At 50.3% G+C, this 19,921-nt stretch overlaps 6 protein-coding genes across 6 annotated transcripts; 1 reads left to right on the forward strand and 5 right to left on the reverse strand.

The window, feature by feature from the left end:
* Nucleotides 1–125: 125 nt before the first annotated feature.
* Nucleotides 126–3,965, forward strand: N7520_001197 (GTPase-activating protein BUD2; the record flags this gene model as incomplete). Its single annotated transcript, XM_057135132.1, has 2 exons — nt 126–2,928; nt 2,980–3,965. The coding sequence occupies 2 exons, from the start codon at nt 126–128 to the stop codon at nt 3,963–3,965; spliced, it is 3,789 nt and encodes a 1,262-aa protein (XP_057001068.1).
* Nucleotides 3,966–5,667: 1,702 nt separating this feature from the next.
* On the reverse strand, nt 5,668–6,298 carry N7520_001198 (uncharacterized protein; the record flags this gene model as incomplete). The annotated part of the gene is made up of 2 exons (XM_057135133.1): nt 5,668–5,891; nt 5,941–6,298. The coding sequence occupies 2 exons, from the start codon at nt 6,296–6,298 to the stop codon at nt 5,668–5,670; spliced, it is 582 nt and encodes a 193-aa protein (XP_057001069.1).
* A 581-nt stretch (nt 6,299–6,879) lies between these two features.
* On the reverse strand, nt 6,880–7,548 carry N7520_001199 (uncharacterized protein; the record flags this gene model as incomplete). Its single annotated transcript, XM_057135134.1, has 1 exon — nt 6,880–7,548. One exon carries the CDS (start codon nt 7,546–7,548, stop codon nt 6,880–6,882), a length of 669 nt encoding a protein of 222 aa, XP_057001070.1.
* Nucleotides 7,549–8,039: 491 nt separating this feature from the next.
* scw4 (putative cell wall glucanase (Scw4)) lies at nt 8,040–9,089 on the reverse strand (the record flags this gene model as incomplete). Its single annotated transcript, XM_057135135.1, has 1 exon — nt 8,040–9,089. One exon carries the CDS (start codon nt 9,087–9,089, stop codon nt 8,040–8,042), a length of 1,050 nt encoding a protein of 349 aa, XP_057001071.1.
* A 1,359-nt stretch (nt 9,090–10,448) lies between these two features.
* lcbA (serine C-palmitoyltransferase subunit lcbA) lies at nt 10,449–12,160 on the reverse strand (the record flags this gene model as incomplete). Its single annotated transcript, XM_057135136.1, has 4 exons — nt 10,449–10,631; nt 10,687–11,178; nt 11,235–11,745; nt 11,832–12,160. The coding sequence occupies 4 exons, from the start codon at nt 12,158–12,160 to the stop codon at nt 10,449–10,451; spliced, it is 1,515 nt and encodes a 504-aa protein (XP_057001072.1).
* Nucleotides 12,161–12,681: 521 nt separating this feature from the next.
* N7520_001202 (1,3-beta-glucan synthase) lies at nt 12,682–18,565 on the reverse strand (the record flags this gene model as incomplete). Its single annotated transcript, XM_057135137.1, has 3 exons — nt 12,682–13,048; nt 13,097–18,367; nt 18,423–18,565. The coding sequence occupies 3 exons, from the start codon at nt 18,563–18,565 to the stop codon at nt 12,682–12,684; spliced, it is 5,781 nt and encodes a 1,926-aa protein (XP_057001073.1).
* Between the last annotated feature and the right edge of the window lie 1,356 nt (nt 18,566–19,921).

Here is a 19,921-nt window from a genome sequence, read left to right on the forward strand (position 1 = left end):
TATACTCGGGCGGCCGAGGTGTAAGGAATATATATACCGGTTTTGAGGTAGAGCGCTCCCCTCCGGTGCGGACCTTCTCCCCATCACGCTCCCGTCGGCTCGCGCGAGAGTGACGACCGGGCAGAATGGATCCAGAAAACCCCAATGGACACAATACAAAACGGAATTCCATACATCAAGCATTATATAGTCGCCCTGTCGAGCGACGATCAAGCAAGAAGTCTTCATCCAGGGACCGCCACGGCATGGTCTACCCCGACAGCTTTCGAGACACCGGTATTCGTACAGTGACCCCGGAGTCCCACTCCCCTCTATCCGAGAGCGAACATTTTACCCATAGCGCCCCCTCACCCCGAACTACTATGCGATCGCGAACTGTTGAACGGATCGAGCCAGAGCTGCCGACGGAGGGAAGGACGATGCGGACGCGATCACGAACCACAACGATGGAGGAGCAGCGCAGTGACATGGCTTCCAATAACGTGAAGGCCCGCGCACGGATTGGATCGGTCAACGCCGCTAGTTCATCCCAACCCAAGACGGCCGAAGGTAAAACCTCAGAGGATTCTTCCTCTTCCATTGGATTCCCGTCGATACAATCTCCAAACTATATTGGTCAAGCAGTTACGCGTCAGCGACTCAACAAGTCCCCTGGGGGTAGCCGATCCCCGACAGTCGCACATAACCAATTCGCCTCCCCTCTTTCCAATACCGATGCCGCCAAGATACTCCAATTGATGAAGACTACCTGTGGAAGGATGCACGGAATTCTGTCGTTCCGAACCTCTTCTAATACCTCGTGGGCGTCAAGCCCCTGGACCTCCGGATACTGTGCAATTAATGTCGCAACTGGAAGTCTTATATACCAAGCCAAGGGAGAGCCCGCCTTGGCCAAGACCCTCATCCCTGACCTCCGCGGCTGCCGAGTTCGGACATTGTTTGATTCAGAGCTTCAGACAACCTACTTGAGCGTCCATACATTCACCTCCGGGCTGGGAATCCAACTACGGCCCCATGTCAACGAAACATTCGACTCGTGGCTCGCAGCTCTACTCTGTTGGCAACCTATACGTCCCAAGGGCGTTCAAAATAAAATGACCAAACCTCAATCCGTCGTTATTGGAGACCGGCGAATCCCAGAACGACGAAGAAACTCAGAAAACGCATCTCAAAAAGATGCCGCCATCATCAAGGTTGGTAAGATGCTTCTTTGGGACAAACCATCTGCAGCTGGAGTGCGACCGGCCTCGGCGGCGCGTCGTGTTTCTACATATAGGCAGTCGAGGGCCCTTTCTTCCTCCTGGCAGCGAGTGAGCTGTAGACTACTAGAGAACGGCTTTTTGAAGCTCTTCACCGAGTCCGACGTTACCCTTGTGGCAAGCATCCAACTTTCCCAACTGTCACGATGTGCAATCCAGCAGTTGGATTCGTCGGTGCTAGATGATGAGTTCTGCATCGCTATTTACCCGCAATACACAGCACACCCCGTTCCCGACGCAGCGATGCGTCCCATCTATCTCGCCCTTGAAACCCGTATTATTTTCGAGGTCTGGTTCGTTTTGTTGCGTGCATTTACCATCCCGGAACTCTATGGTCCACAACTGCAAAGTGTGGAGGAAGATCCGAACAAAACCCCAGAAGCCGACAGTTCTCCTACCAAAGGCATGTTTCGAATCGAGAGAATCCTTCATTTGCGAGTCACGGAAGCCAAACTTTTTCGTGCCAAAGAGGAAGAAACACCGCGCAGTCGGAAACAATCCAGATCCCATGGTTACGCCGCTCCAGCTTCACCCAAGGTCAGCGACTTTTACACCGAGGTTCTCTTGGATGGAGAAATCCGCGCGAAGACTGCTGTCAAATATCGCACCACAAATCCGTTTTGGCGAGAAGACTTCACCTTCAACGATTTACCGCCAGTCCTGTCACAGGCCTCTATATTAGTCAAAACCCTCAACGCACAGAGAGATTGGACCCTCATCGCACAAGGGACATACTCATCTACCCAGGAAGTTAACGCAGTCAATATGCTCGATGAAATCGAGATTTCCACCAATGATGCAGTTTTTGGACGGGTAGATTTGCGATTGGACGAATTGGACTCGGGCGTGGACTTAGAAAAATGGTGGCCCATTTTGGACGACCATGACCAAGCCGTCGGGGAAATGTTCATGAGAGCTCGGATGGAGGAAACGGTAGTACTAATGTCCGAAGAATACGCCCCGATGAAGGAGCTCCTCCACAAATTCACCAATGGCCTGACAATCAACATGGGTCAAGTGATGTCATCCGAACTGACACAGTTGTCCGAAATGCTCCTGAATATCTATCAGGTCTCTGGATCTACGGTAGACTGGATCTCGGCACTGGTTGAGGATGAGATTGATGGTCTCCACAAAGAGTCCACCGCTAGCCACCTGCGGTATACATCAAGGATTCATTCGAATGACTCCCGGGAATCTTCCGGTCACGACCGTAACGTCCTCGTCAGAGATATGGGGAGGACAGCCACTGTGGAAGCCAACCTCCTGTTCCGTGGTAACTCACTCCTGACCAAAGCACTGGACCAGCACATGCGTCGATTGGGTAAAGAGTATCTGGAAGAGACGATTGGAGAACGGCTGCGCGAAATCGATGAGAGTGATCCTGAGTGTGAAGTGGACCCAGCTCGAGTTCCGCGCGCCGAAGACCTTGATCGCAACTGGCGGAACCTGGTTAATCTCACCACTATGGTGTGGAAATCTATTGCGATCTCATGGTCCCGGTGTCCTGCTGAGCTCAGACGCATATTTCGACATGTCCGAGCGTGCGCTGAGGATCGTTATGGCGACTTCCTGCGCTCTGTGACATACAGCAGTGTTTCTGGCTTCCTTTTCCTACGGTTCTTCTGCCCGGCCATCCTGAATCCAAAGCTGTTCGGGCTTTTAAAAGGTAAGAAAGACTGTTATGACCCATTCTGATTCATCCGCTCAGTATTTATAGATCATCCTCGCCCTCGTGCCCAGCGCACTTTGACCCTCATTGCCAAGGCCCTCCAGGGTTTGGCCAATATGACAACATTCGGCAACAAAGAACCGTGGATGGAGCCCATGAACAAATTCCTCGTCGGTAATCGCACAGAATTCAAGCAATTCGTCGATCTCATATGCGATATTCCGTCGAACGCGACGCCTTCTATTCCTCCTCCCACCTATACCACCCCGCTGCAAATCCTGGGACGATTACCGCTTACCTCGCGCGAAGGTTTCCCCAGTCTACCATTCTTGATTGACCAACCCCGGTGCTTCGCCAACTTGATTCATATTTGGCTGGAGGTCGTCCCGGAGCGACTCTCTGAGCTGGAAGAAATCGATCCATTCCTTTCCAAGTTCCATGAGTTGGCACTCCACCTGCAAGAGCGAACTGAGGACTGCTTGGATGAAGCTGAGCAGGCTGAGCGACCCAACGATACCCTTCAGGTCAAGTGGGAGGAGTTGGTGGATTCCATGGAGCGGGCTGTGACCTTTTACGATGAAGGTTCAAGCAAACCATCCACCCCCGCTCCTCCAGAATCCACTGCTACTGCTCCAGCTGCCCCAGGGTCTGCTGCCTCGGCAACTCCAGGTCATCGTGGGTCTATTGGATTCTTTGCATCTCGACCACCTCTACCCCGTCGATCTACCGAAGGTGGACCAGAGGAAGATGACACCCCACCCAGCTCATCGTCTGCAACTTGGGATCAGTCTCGTATGCCCTTCACGATACCACGATGGTCCGATCCTCGCGATAGCACTGGCAGCTCTAAGAATTCCTCCACTTATTCCCTCGACCACTCTGAGACCTCCAAGGCCCGCAGATCCAGTGTTACCAAGGAGAGCTCCAGCAAATATCGCTTTTTCGATTTTGTCCCCGCTCCTTCCCGCCGTAAGGCCAAGGAACGCGATCAGTCCGGTCATCACTCCCACGAAGATCTCCGGAACGAGTTCTGATCAACACACTCCATATGCCCTCGCATTCATTGATCTCCTGGCTCTCTTTACTCTTTATGTGCTCATGAAGTCCACGCTCCTGTGCTTGTGTTCTCGTCTTTTTCCCGTTCCCTTCCTTCTCCATGTCACCCCAGCATATGTCACGGTGTTGATACCCTTTCCCCTCTCTTGGTTTGATTTTTTATTGTGTTTCAGGCTAAATTCTCCTGTATGCCCCTGGTGCTTCCCGATCCAGCTCTTACGCGACAAAGACATGAAGCCAAGAAGAGACAAATTTCATGCAAGATCGGCCGATGGGCTCTTGCTACAAAAGCACACTTTTTCTGGGTCAGGGTCTGCCGTTCTGGGAGGGCTTGTTTCTTTATACTGAATCTGCTTGGCCAGACTCATGGGAGAGGCTATCCAACATGTAAATACTCCTGATATCTTCCCAAATAGACGGATTGGGTTTTATTTTTGATTGTCTTCATATCGTAGTCTGTACGTACCGATGCAGATGGAGGTGAAGGTGCAAAAGCATGAATAGTAAGCCATACATCATCTCCATAGAAGGACCATGAGATGCATGGAGAGATCAGGAGTGTATCTTATTTCTGGAAGAGACGAATGGATATTCGAGGTGGGGTGTTTCCTGAAATATTCCCCCTGATACACTCTTAGCCCTGGCACCTAATGGGACTGGAGCCACATCTTCGTCACATGAAAGATACTCTTCATCAGCATCTTCGCCTCCCTGCATCGCCGCAATTCAAATCATGTGCCACATGAAGAGAAGAACATTCTCCGAAACCTGCTCTTCCTTCACCTGAAGGATATGGCGGGTCTCGTTTGGAGACATAGACGGTCAATCCCACCGGACTGGCCAAAAGATGCCACGAAGAAATTGGGTGGTCGACAGGGACATCCGCTTTCACGAGAAAGACATCATCGGAACAAAGCTCGACTTTTGCCTAGCATGGTAAAGAGTGTTACCTTCACACGGGCAGGTGATCAGCTGGTATTCCAACCCATTGAAATGGGTACTTGACGGTTGAGACCTTGATTGTGCGCTCCACAGTGCTGGGCAGAGTTGGTAACCAATGAATCCAGGCTTCATGCAAGTTCGATCATCATTGACCGAGAGGGGCCACAATGCACAAATCACACGGCCCCAAAAGGCTTGCCTGTTTGCATAGCGTCATCATGTTCGTCGGGAGCTCAGTTTCGATAACTCCAAGACAGCAAAACTGACGGCTAGCAGGTCAGACGGAATATATTGATCGTCGTCCGACAAAGCTATTTCAATCACGCAATTTTTCCACACTGATCCGTCTCTTACTCTATGTAACGCAACAATCATCACCGTCGTCCTCATCCACAAGAGTTTCATGCTCTCCACCGTACCGTGTCTGAAACGATTCGTGGGGCGCATACAACCCAGGCTGGGGACAGGCTTCAGGCTTCACGAACAGTCATGGCGCGAACTCATATTTCACCCCCAAGTGGTAATTGCGAATGCCACCATTCTCGAGCCTACGCAACCAATCCAAAATACCATAGGATTGAGATTGAGGCATAGCGAGACTCACAGGATAGCCCAATACTCCCAACAGCTGATCATCCATCACACTCGAGAGTGGACATTGGAAGAAGAGTATGAGATGCAGGCGGTTACAGATAGATCATAAATTTATAGAATCTAGAATTGAATCAACTACTGTACCTACTTCACAGGCTCTCGAATCATCGAAATCGCCCCCTCAGGAGTGACCGACTTATCCTCCCGATCCTTAAACCCAAACCTCCGATACAACGAAGCAGCATCAACATGCGCATCCAAATAAACAGGAACACCCTCCCGATCCGCAAGCTCACATCCCCATTGAATCAACATCGAAGCAGCCCCTCTACCCCGATACTCAGGATGCACAACCAGCATATCCAAGTCTAAACAAATCAGTATGAGGGCCATACTTCCTTTCAAGCATGCACATACAGTAAAATTTCCTCGTTCCAAAATAAAGCTTCTTCTCCTCATCCAGCTTGGTAAATACCAAATTACAAGTCTCTGAATCCGACTCCGCATGCCAAGCAGGAAAACGCGCACCACTGTGCTGTGGGTCCAGATCCCATTTAGCGTATGCAACCGCAGTTCCAGCGGGATCCACAATTTTGAGGTATTTTCGACGTGGGTTGCGGAGAAGATCGTTGCTGTTGGCTTCGTTCCACCAGTTTCGGATGTTCGGTGTGTCGGGGAACATGAGGAGGTTGATGGGGATACTGAACGATTTGTACCAGAGTTCTGATAAAGAGGGGATGTCGGTTTGAGTTACTGGTTGGAGGGTTAGAGCCATGGTGAGGATGTGACTCGGTTGGCTTGACTGAGTTAAGGAGGTGATGGATAGATAGATTCGTGTAGATTATATGGCTGGTTTCAGTGCTCGGGGATATTGATTGGACTACTCTTCACCAGACCGTTTCCTACGGTGACAAGTTTTGGCCCCATTTTAGCTTACGAGTAGACTGCATCCACATGACTTTTTCAAGTAGGGCCACGTACTTTCCATGAACTAGCAACCTTCTTTTTTGAGGTCTGGGTCGTTAGCTTTGAGATGGCTAAGCTCCCAGGAACTACAATTCATGTGCAAGTCACATGCACTTCCGAATATCTATCAACCCCCAGACATTTATCGTTTGGTCTATATGGAGAAGTCTAGATATAACAAGATATAATAAATAAATTATGTCTAGACAAATATGGTGATATCCGTCCTGCCCGGCCGGGCGCTTATAGTATGCTTATGCTCCTTCTTCCTACTCTCTCGATATCCTTACGTTTCCCCAGTTCTCATCTCATCTCTTACCCCTGATCCCTAAATCGATCTCGCGAACCTTGCTGCTCGTGTCTCCAGATTCCAGAACCGACGCTGATTGCTTATGTCGGCTTTTCCTCGGTAATTACATTCGTCCTAGCGCCCTCCGAGGGTACGTGCTCAATCTCGCCCCATCGCTTCGCAAGTTGATCGGGCTGCCAGTCCTCCCCGTAGCGACCGTCCTCCCACCATGCATGCATGAAATCCTGGCCTGAACATAGCATACCGTCAGCATCCTGCAAGTCACCAGCTCCATCCAACCGGGAGTAGCGTAGGACCCGGCCATGATCATCGATATACACCAGCAGCAAGTTCCCCTTATCATTTGCTTCCTTATCGTAGATGAGCACATTCTCCCATCTGGCCGCTTGGTGGACTAGCGCTACAGCGAGGTCAAACTTGAAAGCCTCCTCTAGGGCTTCCTGCTTTCTTTCATCGGACCAGATTGCAGAATATGGCGTTCTCTCGACAATCTGGGGGATACGGGTGAGAATATTATGCAGCGACTGTAATCCATCGTTCGACCCAGCATCGTAAAGGGCGGCATTGTCGAAGACGGGTTCGTCAAACTCAGCCTTGAAGATGAGCTCTGCAAAGTTTGCATCTGAGCCTTCGCCGTAGAAAGTGCGCACGAGACGTGTATAACTGATGTTCTGCCGGTCTGAAGGATTCCGGACACGAGCAAGGAGATCCTTCTCGTCGTCTGTTATATCATCCTTGTCGATACGCATATCCTCTAGTTTTTCCACATATGGCTTCCACTATTATCAATTATTGCTCATTAACCGGGGTAAATTAGATAGACTAACCATACGGCCACGCGAGCCAATCTCTAGCCACTTGCTGAAGATTGCCGAGCGTTGGGCTTCGTCTGAGATAGCAAGGTCACTATGCCATTGTTCCTAGCAACCATATGGCATCAGTACTGCTCGCCTTCCAGTTTGAAGGGGTTCGGGTAACTACCAGGAGATACAGATCGGCGGCGTAGATCATCACCGTCTCCTCATTATGGGTGCGTTTCAGGGTGTTGCCGCTACGCATCGTGGCGGAGAGGGGTCAACTTATGCCGGAGCAACTCAAGGCACAGCTTGGAGAGCAACGTAGTGTAGGATGCTAACCCCAAAAAGGTAAAACTAACCGGATAGCGTAATTCATAGGTGTGGGTATTACATAGACCAATTAAGGTAGAAAAGAGCAGGAAAAGAAAGAGAGAGAAACGCAACTATTGATCATGAATCCCCCAAAACCTTTCCGCACTAAACGTATACCGGTTATCATCTTTCCACAGATCGTCAAATGCCGTAAAAAGAACCATTTCATCCCCCCGATGCGCAAAACTCCTCCGTAAACTCTCAACCGCAATCCTCTGGTTCTCCGGCGATGGAGTAGCAATTCCATTCGCCTCTCCAGCATGCGGCCACCCCGACTCTGTAAGAATAGTATGCTTCCCTCCAGCCGCCATCGAAACGGCATGCATCTGCTCCAACGCATAAGGGCCAGCATTATGTGGCTGCTGCGTTGCGTCAAAAAAGGCATGGCAATTTGCTGCACAATAATCTGATGTGAGGCATAGTTCTGGGTGTTGAAGGAGTACGGAGAATGTATCAACGGTGACCACGGGACCTTTATATCCCTGTGCGCGGAGATAAGTACGAGCTTGCGGAATAGCGGCGGAGACTTCGGCTGGCGTGGCGCGGCCACTGTTTACGAGTTCGTTGCCGACTGCTATGGTGTGGAAAACGGACCAGTCTTGATTTCCGTTATCTTCTGTGGCGGCTTCTTTGAATGCATTGAGACTTGTTGGGAAGTCTGTAAGGTCGTAGATTCCGGCGAATAATTGCATGTTATGGAGTCGGGCTGCTCGGGCGACAAGTGTGGCTTGATCGCAGTCTGTTCCGTAAATGCGAACAAATTTGTATTGGGTGAGGATGTCTAGGTCCTTGTTTACTTGGTCTTGGGTCTTGCAGCTCCTGTCGGCATTGTATGGGGAGTAGGAGATGCCGAATTGGCGATTGGGATCGTTGTTGGGTTTGGGGTGCTGGGCTGGCTCGGGGCTTTTAGGTGGTTGGTGGTGAGGCGGTTCAGGGCTTTGAGGTAGTTGGTGGTGAGGAGGCTCAGGATGCTGGGGCGATTCAATATGAGGCTGTTTGGGATGCTTCGGTGTTTCAATACGAGGCGGCGCGGGTTGCTGTGTTTCATGATGCGTATGAGTGCTATTGGAGGGCGGTGGATTTTGTATACTCTTGGTCGGAGCATGATTCGTAGCAGTCATATCATATTGCGGATCCTTTTCGGTCGATATTATCCGCGGTGCATTAGGAGTCGGGGTTGATGCTGGTAATTGGGCAGGCAAAGTGTGAGACTTTGACACAGATTAGCAGTCATTCGTTACGTGTAGGTTGCGAAATCTACTAACAGTTGCCTGCGAAGCCGAGCTTGCAGTAAGGATTTGTCTTGTTTTCGTATGAATTGGCTCCCCATCTTCATTAACCACAACAACTACCTCAAAAACAGTTCGTTGAGATGCATCAAGCTGCCCCATGCATCGGCTCGAGTCTACCAACCATTAGCACGCTATGATGCTCCATATGGATGAGACTCCCTCACCCTGAGCTGCATGAATTCCCGATATAGTTGTGAATAAGAGGGCAAATAGCGCCCGAGTAAAGTGCTTCATCGCACTGTTGCTCTTCGCTGCCGAGCCCTTATGGAACCTAGGGTTAGTAGATCACAGGCATAACACTCCACACGCGAGAGAGAGGTATCTGTGCAGATCAAGCGGGTTATATTCATGGGGATAACCCCCCGAAGATCCTTAGGGGAAAAAAGGTGCATACGCAAACAAGAGAGGGATGCCGAGCATAGTTATCCATTGTGGGGTGACATATGGAATGAGATCAGGGTCAAGGTCGCAGCCCTGGGCCCCTTGTATCTGTCTAGACCATTTCGGAACGAGTCCTTGATGTTCGAATCGGCGGTACGTGGTGGGATTGGAGGAATGCCCCTGGTAATTTTTCAGCTCCGTGGAATGCTAGACTCATTCCGTTTGGTCTCCCGGGGACTAGGGTCTTGTATGGTCGCAATCAGCATGTAGATACAGGATAGAGTCCTTGAATGGAGACCCTATTTTTCAAGCGAGCCGGTGGGCTTTCTTCCCCCTGGATGGGGGATCAGACAGCAATAGTAGGGGTGGAATTTTGGAAATCAGTGTTTCGCAAGGAGGAAAGGAGGGAAGGAGGGGGAGGTTGAGGGAGAGCTTCTACAGGGTATATTATCAACACTTTTCTTTTCTTGCAGAATCGGAGGCAGAAAGCTCTCAATTTTGAATATTTCAGCACAGCACTAGGCTGCAGCCATGGAAAAATAGTATTAAACAATCTAAAGCCATGCACCGGTAGACTATGATACTACCCCTCTAAAAAGAAGAAAAGCGAGGAAGTTGGGGCAGTGCTGTACAAGGTAGCAATAGCAAGATGCATATGATCAAGCAACTTGACAATACAAACGCGAAAAGGAGGCATTAGGGCGTAGGTGTATGGGGGAAACCAGAAGATGCCGGAAGTCGTTGGGGGCATGAGCGGTCATTCATGTTGGCGACAGCCATATTTTCAAGGGAATAGCGAAGAATAATCTACTTCTTTCTGCTCATCACCTTTGTGATAGCATGTCGGACGATGGTGCCGGCCTTTTCGATCTCTTTCTTGGTGAGGCCGATGGTGACGCAAACCTTCAGCGCTGCGGGAACAATCTGAGCAGGCTCAAAATTATCCTCAAGAGTCTTGAGGCGGGTGATGAGGACACCGTTAGCGAGGCACTGTAGGGGGGTTAGCGTAGTTCATTTCCCGGGTAGAATTGACGATTGTACGTACCTCATCAACGATATCTTGAAGCAGGAACTGCTGGTCAATATAAGTAAGCTTCTTAGAGGCAACGACCTCAGGCTTGATAACCAAAATGAGGACCGGGTTCTCGGGTGAGCTAGAACAGTAGACCCAGTCGCTGCGGGGGTCAAGTTGAGCTCGCATAGCTTTGGTATGCTCACGAAGCTGCGATACCGTCTCCGGGCTGTTCTGAAGAAGGTTGATAGTCTCACTGGCAGTGGTGGAAAGGAGAGCCGGAAGCGCCGCAGAAAAAGTGTACGCCGAAGCGGAAATGCGCTGGTGGTGGACGATCTCCTCTGATCCAGCACAGAAGCCTCCGCCTCCCACGAGGCAACCAGCCAACGATCCCACAATCATGTCAACCTCCGCAGCGTCAACGTTTTGGTGCTCAGTCACGCCACGACCAGTACGGCCCAGGACTCCGAAGGACCATGTCTCGTCAAGAATCAGGCGGAACTTGTACTTGAGCCTTAACTCGATCTGCAGCCTGTGTTAACGGATGACCTTGCTATTTCTCGAAACCCATGGGTACGTACAATCTTGGGAAGATTCACAATGTCGCCGTAAGACTCAAACATGCCCTCGGTGATGATGAATCGCCGAGTCAATGGTTTCCGGGCCTGCTCCTTGGTGACCTTGGCGAGAACGCGCTCCAAATCCTCCATATCATTGTGATCATACCACCGCACAATACTCCGCGAGATCTGAATACCCTTCCGAATCGCGAAGCTGACACCCTTGTCTGCCACGATAATGTCACCGCGCTTCGAAAAGGCAGGAATGACACTAGAGATGGTCGAGAATGCCTGAGAGTACATAATACAAGCTGCGGTTCCTAGGAACGACGCAATATCGGCCTCGGTCTTCAAGTGGACATCTTGGGTACCGTAAAATCCTCGGGGACCACAGGGGCCAACACCGTAGTTTCGAAGAGTCTGAATCGCCTTCTCCTTGAGAGCCTCGTTGGTATTGAAGTTATAGAAGTTGTAAGAGCTGAGGTTCGTAACGGTACGACCATTGGCAAGCTTGGACTTGGGACCGACAGGACTACACATCCCCGAAGCAGGTATTCGTCAGCATGAGTTCAGCGGAATGAGGCTAGGCTCCCGTCTGAGCTACCGGTCACAGCTTACCCAACAATCACAGTGCGCTTAGCAACTTCCATCTCCTCCAGAGATGTGGGCTCTCCGACAAGCGGCTCGGGAGTCCACTCGTCCACCAGGTCGTCGATCTCATCCTCCGTGAGTGGCACCACGCCGGGCTTGGTCGAGTATTTTGGGGCCAACAGATATCGCACAGCGAATAGGAAGAGGAAAAGTTCCACAGCGGATCGAATTGGATCATCTTGGTAGCTTGATTTGACGTAGCGCAGGAAGATAGCTGAGCCAGGTATTTGGTGGAAAAGGGTCGCGAGTTCATGCAGGTACTCCGACAGGAGACGTTGCGTCTCTGCGAGATCCATATTGAAGACCTCGGTGGCGGTTGTGTTGCTAAGAACACTAGAAAATTCGATTCAAAAGACAAAGGAGGGCTCAGGAGCGGCGAATGATAGACTCAGGGACGTAAAGGATATGTACAGCGCCAGCCGGGGACACGGCCCGGCTGAATCGGGTGGTATCACGTGACTATGCCCGAGCTACGCAAAAGGAAGAACTCACGATTGGTTTGATAATATACCGGGGTTAAATGAATTTTACGATGAGTTGATTCTAGTGAAATGAAGCAAATGCAGATTGTATTCCGTTATGTTTGTGGAGAAAAAAAAAGGAAAAAACAGTCAATGAAAGCGGCATGGATGAAGGTAAATCCCCCAGGGCAATGACGGAATCACTCAAGATACATGTTGAGTCATTCCTTAGAAGCCATTAAGATCAACAAGTACGCCAGTGGTTTGAAAAGAATGCAGAGAATCGCGGGAAAGAAAGATGGAAGAAGACAAAACTTTGTACAAGCCATTTTCATACAGAATGGGGCCAAATCCCCTCAAATCAACTTCCGCACATAGGTAGCAACACTGCCAGTGGTAGCGGGTGTAGCGTCAGATGCTGACGGGTATCCGTCCGGCAAGTTGCTACCGGTATAAAAGGAGGCAGTATCGTTCAATCCCTTGTCCATAGGCTGGAGGAGCCACATCATTTGGCTGCTCACATCTTTGCTGACACCAATGGTACCCCAAAGGCTAGTGAGGAAGCTCTTGGAGACGCTCTCCATGTTGTGAAGGATGATTGGTGCAACAAGCAGGATGATGAAAAGCACCAGCATGCTGAAGTATAGAATAGCGAAACGAACCACACGTCTCTTGCGGAGCTTTGACTGCTTCAAAGAGTAGATAGGAGGACGGATTTGACGACTATGCAGGTTAGTGAATGCTCGAAATGGATAAAAGGACTGAACATACCTGGGACGCAGCCAGAACAAGCTGACGGAATGGAACTTATCCGCATATGGGATAGCCAGCATGGGCAGCATGAAGAAGAGGATAATGTGGCCGAGGACGAAGTCGGCGGCGAAGTAACCCAGCTCGGTGATCTTACACAGGAATTCACGACCTGGTTGGGACATAGAGTGCCATCCCATGTTATACCATTTACCAGTCCACCAGGCGATATTGGACTGATCATGCTTGAACTCTCGAGTGAGGCAAAGGGAAATGATCAACTTGTAGATGAAACGCTGGATTGCCATCATGGCAACGAGGCCAGACATTGTTCGGGCCCAATTGAAGGATTCCAAAACGAAAAGGACCTCAAAGAACACAATGAGGATGATGACAGCAATGGCGTGGGCAATAGCGGCCAGAACAGAACCGAACTTCTTGCAGCACATACTGAATAAAGGACCCATGCAGCAAGCCATACCGAAGAACATGCCGGCAACACCAGCGTTGACAGCAATAGGTGCCACGGCACAGAGAACAATGCGCAGAATGGCGTTGGGAGCGTAGGCCGGGTTGTTGCTGTACATGGTCCGGGAGTTGATGAACAAGTAGGGGATAAGAGTTACGGCGACAACGACCAGGGGGGCGACGATCTCGCTGAAGAAGATGTTTGTGAACCGAGCCCGGGGAACGTCACCTGAGTTCTTCTCAGATGGAACTCCAAGAACCTTACGCTTGTAACCAGTGAGCCTGGTACGGGACAGACGACAGAAACCGATCCAGGAGGAGGCGTGCGATCGAGAGTTACCACGCGAGAGCCAGCGGAGGTAATCACGGTAGTCGATGAAGAAGTCGTTCCATGCAAACTGGTGGGGGTTGAACATGAAGGGCGAGATGATCAAAGCCAGCAGGGAAACCCAGAACCAAAGCAGGGCCGGAGTCCAGACGGTGGAGGTTGAGAAGAGCAACATCATCAGCAGACGAGCACCACCGTAAATGGAAGGCCCGGCGAAACGCGAGTATAGCACACCGAAGGGAATACGGGCTGTAGCGAAACCACGACCGGTACCAATGTAACGGGCACCACCGAAAGACAAGTTCTGGTGCACAGCCTGAGCATAAATCTGACAGACAAACACCTCGAACAGGAAGGACATCGAGGCGAAGTGCTTGGTCAGACGAGTGGCCATGCGCCAGACACCACGCTCGGTCAACTCTTGCACGGCCAGGGGAACCAGGGAGATGAAGAACACGATGAAGATGGAGATGACGCAACGGTTGACCCAGTTGACAATCGGGTGAAGGTCAGCACAGAAGGTAGGCAGCAGAGGATCGGTGACAGGTAGATCGGAATTGTAACGGCAAGTGATGGTCTCGTGCTTCAAGGCACCCAGGTTGATCAGCACAATCATGAACATTTGCACAGACAGCATAATGAACATGTTATTAATGTGGAAACCAGGGTGGGCATAGTAGAAAGACAGGAAACGATCCAAGGGCAGTTGGGTTCCGAGGTAGTAGTACTCTCGAGACAACATCTGTTCACCCATACCAGTACCAATCTTCGTAGTGAAGTTAAGAACGGAGCCGAAACCCAAATCACGACCCTTACCACACTGGTAGTACTCGCAGTGCTTGATACGACCACCACGCAGAAGAGCGTTCATACCGGCGTAAATATCCTCGTTAAGGTGCAGTCCCTTTTGGGCCTTGGAGACACCACCACGCGTACACATGAAGGTGGCATTCAGGAAATCAGGGTGACCATAATGAAGCTTACCACCGATCTGGGCCAGAGTACGTGCGAACAGTGTACCGAACGTTTGTTCCTTGGAGGCAGCGATATCACCAAGCACACCAATGTTCTCAGAGAAAATGTATTCACGAGCTCCGAGAATGGCGATAGGGTTGTTTTCCGGTGAGGGGATACCAGGCGTGTACGGCGAAACGTTGTCAGTGGTCAGCTCTTCGAACTCAGCCAAAACGCTGCGGATCTTCAGACATTCTTCCAGATAGTTGTCCTGGTTGGCGTCAATCAACTGGATGTATTCACCACGGTAGAAGATGATAGCGTGGTTCTGGTTGTCGGACTTTCCGTCACCAAGAATCGGGTTACCAGAGAGCTGAATTCTGAACTTAGGCTTGCGCATTCCGTTCTCGAGGATTTCACAGTGACCATCAATCAAGGCAGAGTACAGGCGGGGCTCCTCATCCTCGGTGGCTGGGGGCTCTTCATCAAGATACGCAATCTGAAGATCAGGGTAGGCACGGAGGAGGAACTCTGTGTTCTCGCGCTCATCCTTGGTCATCTTGGCATAACGCTGCATGGAAACACAGATACGGAACTTGCGGCGAGCCATACGCTCCAACTCACGCTCCAGCTTTTCCGAGTTACCACCGAACATCTGGACGACTTCGGGGTTTTCAACGCGATAAAGCAGCTTGATGGCACGGCTGTAGTTCATGAAACCGGAAACAGTTCTGTAGAGGGTCTGCGAACGAAGAGAGGCCCAGATACGAGTTCGGAGAGTGTATTCAGGAGCCGCCGATTTGAAACCGATGCAGTAGAAAGGCAGATCATCAATCTTGCTCTTCTGTGCATCCTTCTCGCCTTTTTCGTTCATTTCACCGTTGAACTGGGAGGTCTCGTCGGCCAAAATCTTAGTGTCCTTGACAAAGCAGTCCCACTCGTGAGGGTGCAGCTGCTTGAGGTATTCAAGAAGCGTCACACGGGAGTATGGTTCATCCTCGCGAATAATTTCTCTCAGGGACAAGAGAATCTTCTCGCTGTAGTGGGGAATAAGAACACTGAAGGTGGGCATGTTGTCAACGGGCAATGGTTCTGGCATGGGAGTCGACAAAGATTGAGCAAAGAAGGAGATACGACGCTCAGCCTCACTACCAGCCGGGAAAAACTCAGTCTTGAAGGACTGATCTTCCTGAGAGACGAAGAAAGTCGGGGCGCGAAGAGTGCGCTTGCCTTCTTGCTCCGAGGGAACCTGGTGGTAGAGCAGCTTCTGGACATGGTCGATGGCCAAGAGATGTTCGCGATACATGGAAATGATGATTGCATTCCACACCTGGGAGATCAACACCTTGGGCTTGTACTTAATCTCCATATCTGTCGTAGCAAGAACCTTGGAGTAAATACGCTTGGGGAGACGGGAGAAGATGTTTCGCCAAGGAGACCAGATGGAGACACCAAGGTAGAAAGAACGAGCCACGGAGAAGATAGTGTTACAAATAATGTACCACAGATAACTGTCAAGGAAGAAAAGCGTCAGGTCCATGAAGAACATGAGACCGAGCAGAATCTGAGGCTGCTTGTGACACAGAACGTTGCCAACCCAGTAGACACCAGTGCACTCCCAGATGCTCATTGGTGACAGGATGCGAATAGGGTCCTTCAACGAGAGAGTCAGGAAGAAGTAAGACTCAGCAAGCTTGGCACCAAAGACGCAAACCCAGAGACCGTAGGACATCCACATGTCATTTCCGTAAAGACGAGGGAAACTAGCCGTGAATGTCTGACTAGCAACATACTGACGACCCCCCTTTTTCATATAACTCCCGAACAGACCACCGAGGGGCTGGATAGAGAAGAAAGCAGATGTGAAAACGGCCAGGACGAAGCCCACAATTCCCACGATAAGGCCAATAGTGTTCTGGGTACTGGTTTTTTTGCTGATTATGTCGAGGAAGCCAAAGATGAGAACACCAGGGATGAGGTTGACAATGAAGACGCAAATCAGCAACCAGAAACGCTTGTTCAGATGCTGAGCTCCAGCCCAGCGACGCGGGACGTAGATCCACTCGCAGATGGTAGCGAAGATCTGAATGAAGGCAGCAATTGCACCACCGAAGCTGACTGCCGCCAAATATCTGGCGGCGGTAGGCTTGTTATTCGCTTGCTGGGTGTAATGTTTGGTATAGAGAGTTGGAGCGTTGTAGGCAGTGAACATCCAGAAGGCAGAAAGGTGAAGAACCCAGATACGGTTGAAGTTGGTAACCATGTGGAACCAGGACCGGGTCTCAAGGTAGGTCTTGAAGAAAGCCTTCTTCCACACGACATCCTTGAGCTTGGGCCAACGCTCAGCAGGGGGGATATCAACCAAACGAGTCTTATCCTCGAACCCGATGCGCTCAATACCTTCGGGGTACCAGAACAGCTGGTTCATATCATCGTAACCGATGATCTCGTTGTGGTCACGCTCACGACGCACGTATTTGCCATCCACAATCTCGTATCCCTGGTCACGGCAGTACTGGTAGAGGGGAGTGATGATCTCATTGAGGTAAGTGAACTCCTCAACAGGCTCAACACGGCTCTGGCACTCTGGAGAGGAGTAGAAGTCGTCTGCACACTTGAAGATGAAACAGATGCATTCGGGCAAAAATCGAACCTGGTTGGCTTCACCCCAGATGAGCAGGTACAAAGCCACTTGGCGGGCACGGTCATGCTGGGACATGCGGTTCATGCGAGACTTCCAGCGGTACTCGGCTGCCTCCAGGCTGTTGTCGCCTTCCAGGGCTTCCAGAACCTCCTCCTCATTCTCCGGGTTTTCCTTAGCGGCCTTCTGGGCAGCCTTACGAGCCTTTCGGGTCTTGCGATCCGCCTTCCCAAGCTTCATATTCGAAAAGCCGACGGAATCATCAAGGTCCAGGTGAGCGGCGAAGTACCAACGGCGGTAGTTGGCATTGTGTCCACCAATATAGTCGGCGTGCAAGGAGAGTAGGGCCTGGTTGGGGGTCATACGGGAGGCACGCGAATCGAGGAGCGTCATCATATGGTCATACATGTTACGCATGCTGTCTCTCTGGAAACCAAACTTGTTCACCAAGTCTAAGAAAATGTCCTCTAATTCCTCTTTGGAAAGAGGAATCTGAGCATCAGAGGTCCAAGCTGGGTATGGCTCCCGCGAACGCTGGCCAGCCGGCAACGCGTTTCCGTACTCCATGCCGTAAACAGGTGTGGATGCACCGGATGATCTGTTTCCACCGTAGGACACCTGTGAGGATGGGGGGCGGTACCCATATCCACTTTGGCTGCCCGCGTAGCTGTTGTAACGCTCATCACCGCGGCCATAGTAATCCATGTCAGCGGCACGAGCGGTTTCCGATCTCATGGTGAAGTCACTGAATGTCTCTGAATCTTCCTCGGAGTCACCGCGACGGCCACGAGCTTGTCCCTGGTCGTAATATTGTTGATCCCCGTAGTATTCATCGTGCTGACCACCTTCGGCGTATGCCTGTGGATGAGCGGCATCAGGTTGAGCGGGATCGTAGTATTCACTGCGATATGGTTAGTCTTTCCCATTCTCAAATTTCTTCGATTGTGAATGCATACCCTCTGTCGTAGTATCCATCACCGTATTGTTGGTTATCGTAGTATCCCTGAGCATGCTCATGCTCGTCTTGATAATAGGCGTCGCCATGACCTGCTTGGGCGTAACCATCGTCATAATGGCCGCCTGCTTCGTAGCCAGCCATGACGAAAGGAGTGGGAATCGATCGCTTTTTGGTAGCTATATGCACAATGAGTTAGCCCCAGGGTCCTTGGTGATGCTTGACAGATCACGGATTTTCGCGATCTACTCTCAATCTCACCTCAACGATGACCCATGCACAGTATTACTATTCTTGATAAACGGTTTGAATTATTGCCGCATCGACACGGGAACGAATGGCGTAAACGTAAAGGTGTTTGTTTGGCTGAAAGGAATGCCGAGCAGGATCGAAGTGAACCGAATGTCAAATTCGGGGTTGATGCTAACGAATGGACCGGAACGAGGATTCGAAACGGAAGGCAACAATGGGAAGGAGCAAAACTTCCAACAAAAAAAAAAAACAAGAGATCTAAAATCTTCAATTCCTTCCTTCTGAACGAGTGTCACAAGGGAAGGTGGGAAGGTAGAAAACGAAAGGAAGGGGGTTTAGGGAAGGAAAGGAAAATATCCGGTGTTATTTTTGGGATTGGGGGGGGGCAGAGAGAATGAGTTGGAAGGCTAATTTACCGTCACCGTACAGGGCAGGTACGCGTATGCTTATCCGCAAGTACCTGGTACCTGCACTCACTATGTATTTTTAACTAAATAGGGGAGTACCCACTACCCAACTCCACCCTATCATTTTCTTTCAGGGGTTCTCTTAATGTGTGAGGCTGGTCTGGTTCACGATACCGTTGTTGTCCAACCTCCCATTTACCATACAAATTTTACAAGTAAATAATTGGCAAACATCAAATCACATAACCTGAATCAACCAATCAAACCATCCCAACCTCCTTTGCTTTATCCAATCAAACTGTCTCAAAAGTACCGGATTCCAAGGGAAATGCAACGGCCCCTGAGACCTTCTCCACTTGTACCCTCTCAGTATGTAAGAGTGGTAACAAATAATGTGGTTCGTGGTGGGTATTTTCATCGGAAATACCAGAACCTGCTACACGTCCACAACGAGTCTTGATTTGCTTGTGCCTTGTTATTGTTACCGTCCGGCATGCAGGGATAGCGTTGCAAGGCGTTCTTGTTTTTCATTCTTCCCGTTCCTATGTCCCACTGGTAACCGTTTACTTAGTAGATGTATAGAAGACAATCCAAGCTGTTTAATAGCAGTTTATCAATGACAAAGACACGGGCGCGTCCACTGGTCCAGGTTCCATGGCTAGCGATAGAATCCACCCACGCATGTATTTTTGTAGCATTTTATTTCCCCGCTAGGTTTCTTTCTTTTTTTTTAATCTGTAGAAAAACCCCATTGATCGTCGTAGTCGCCTTCTGGATCAAATGATCGCTCTCCGGCCGGATTTTTTTTTACACTAGAAACTCAATTTGCTTCTATTCGCCA

The sequence above is a fragment of the Penicillium odoratum genome (assembly GCF_028828045.1).
Source record: "Penicillium odoratum strain IBT 22623 chromosome Unknown utg000001l_segment0_segment0, whole genome shotgun sequence".
Lineage (NCBI taxonomy): Eukaryota > Fungi > Ascomycota > Eurotiomycetes > Eurotiales > Aspergillaceae > Penicillium > Penicillium odoratum.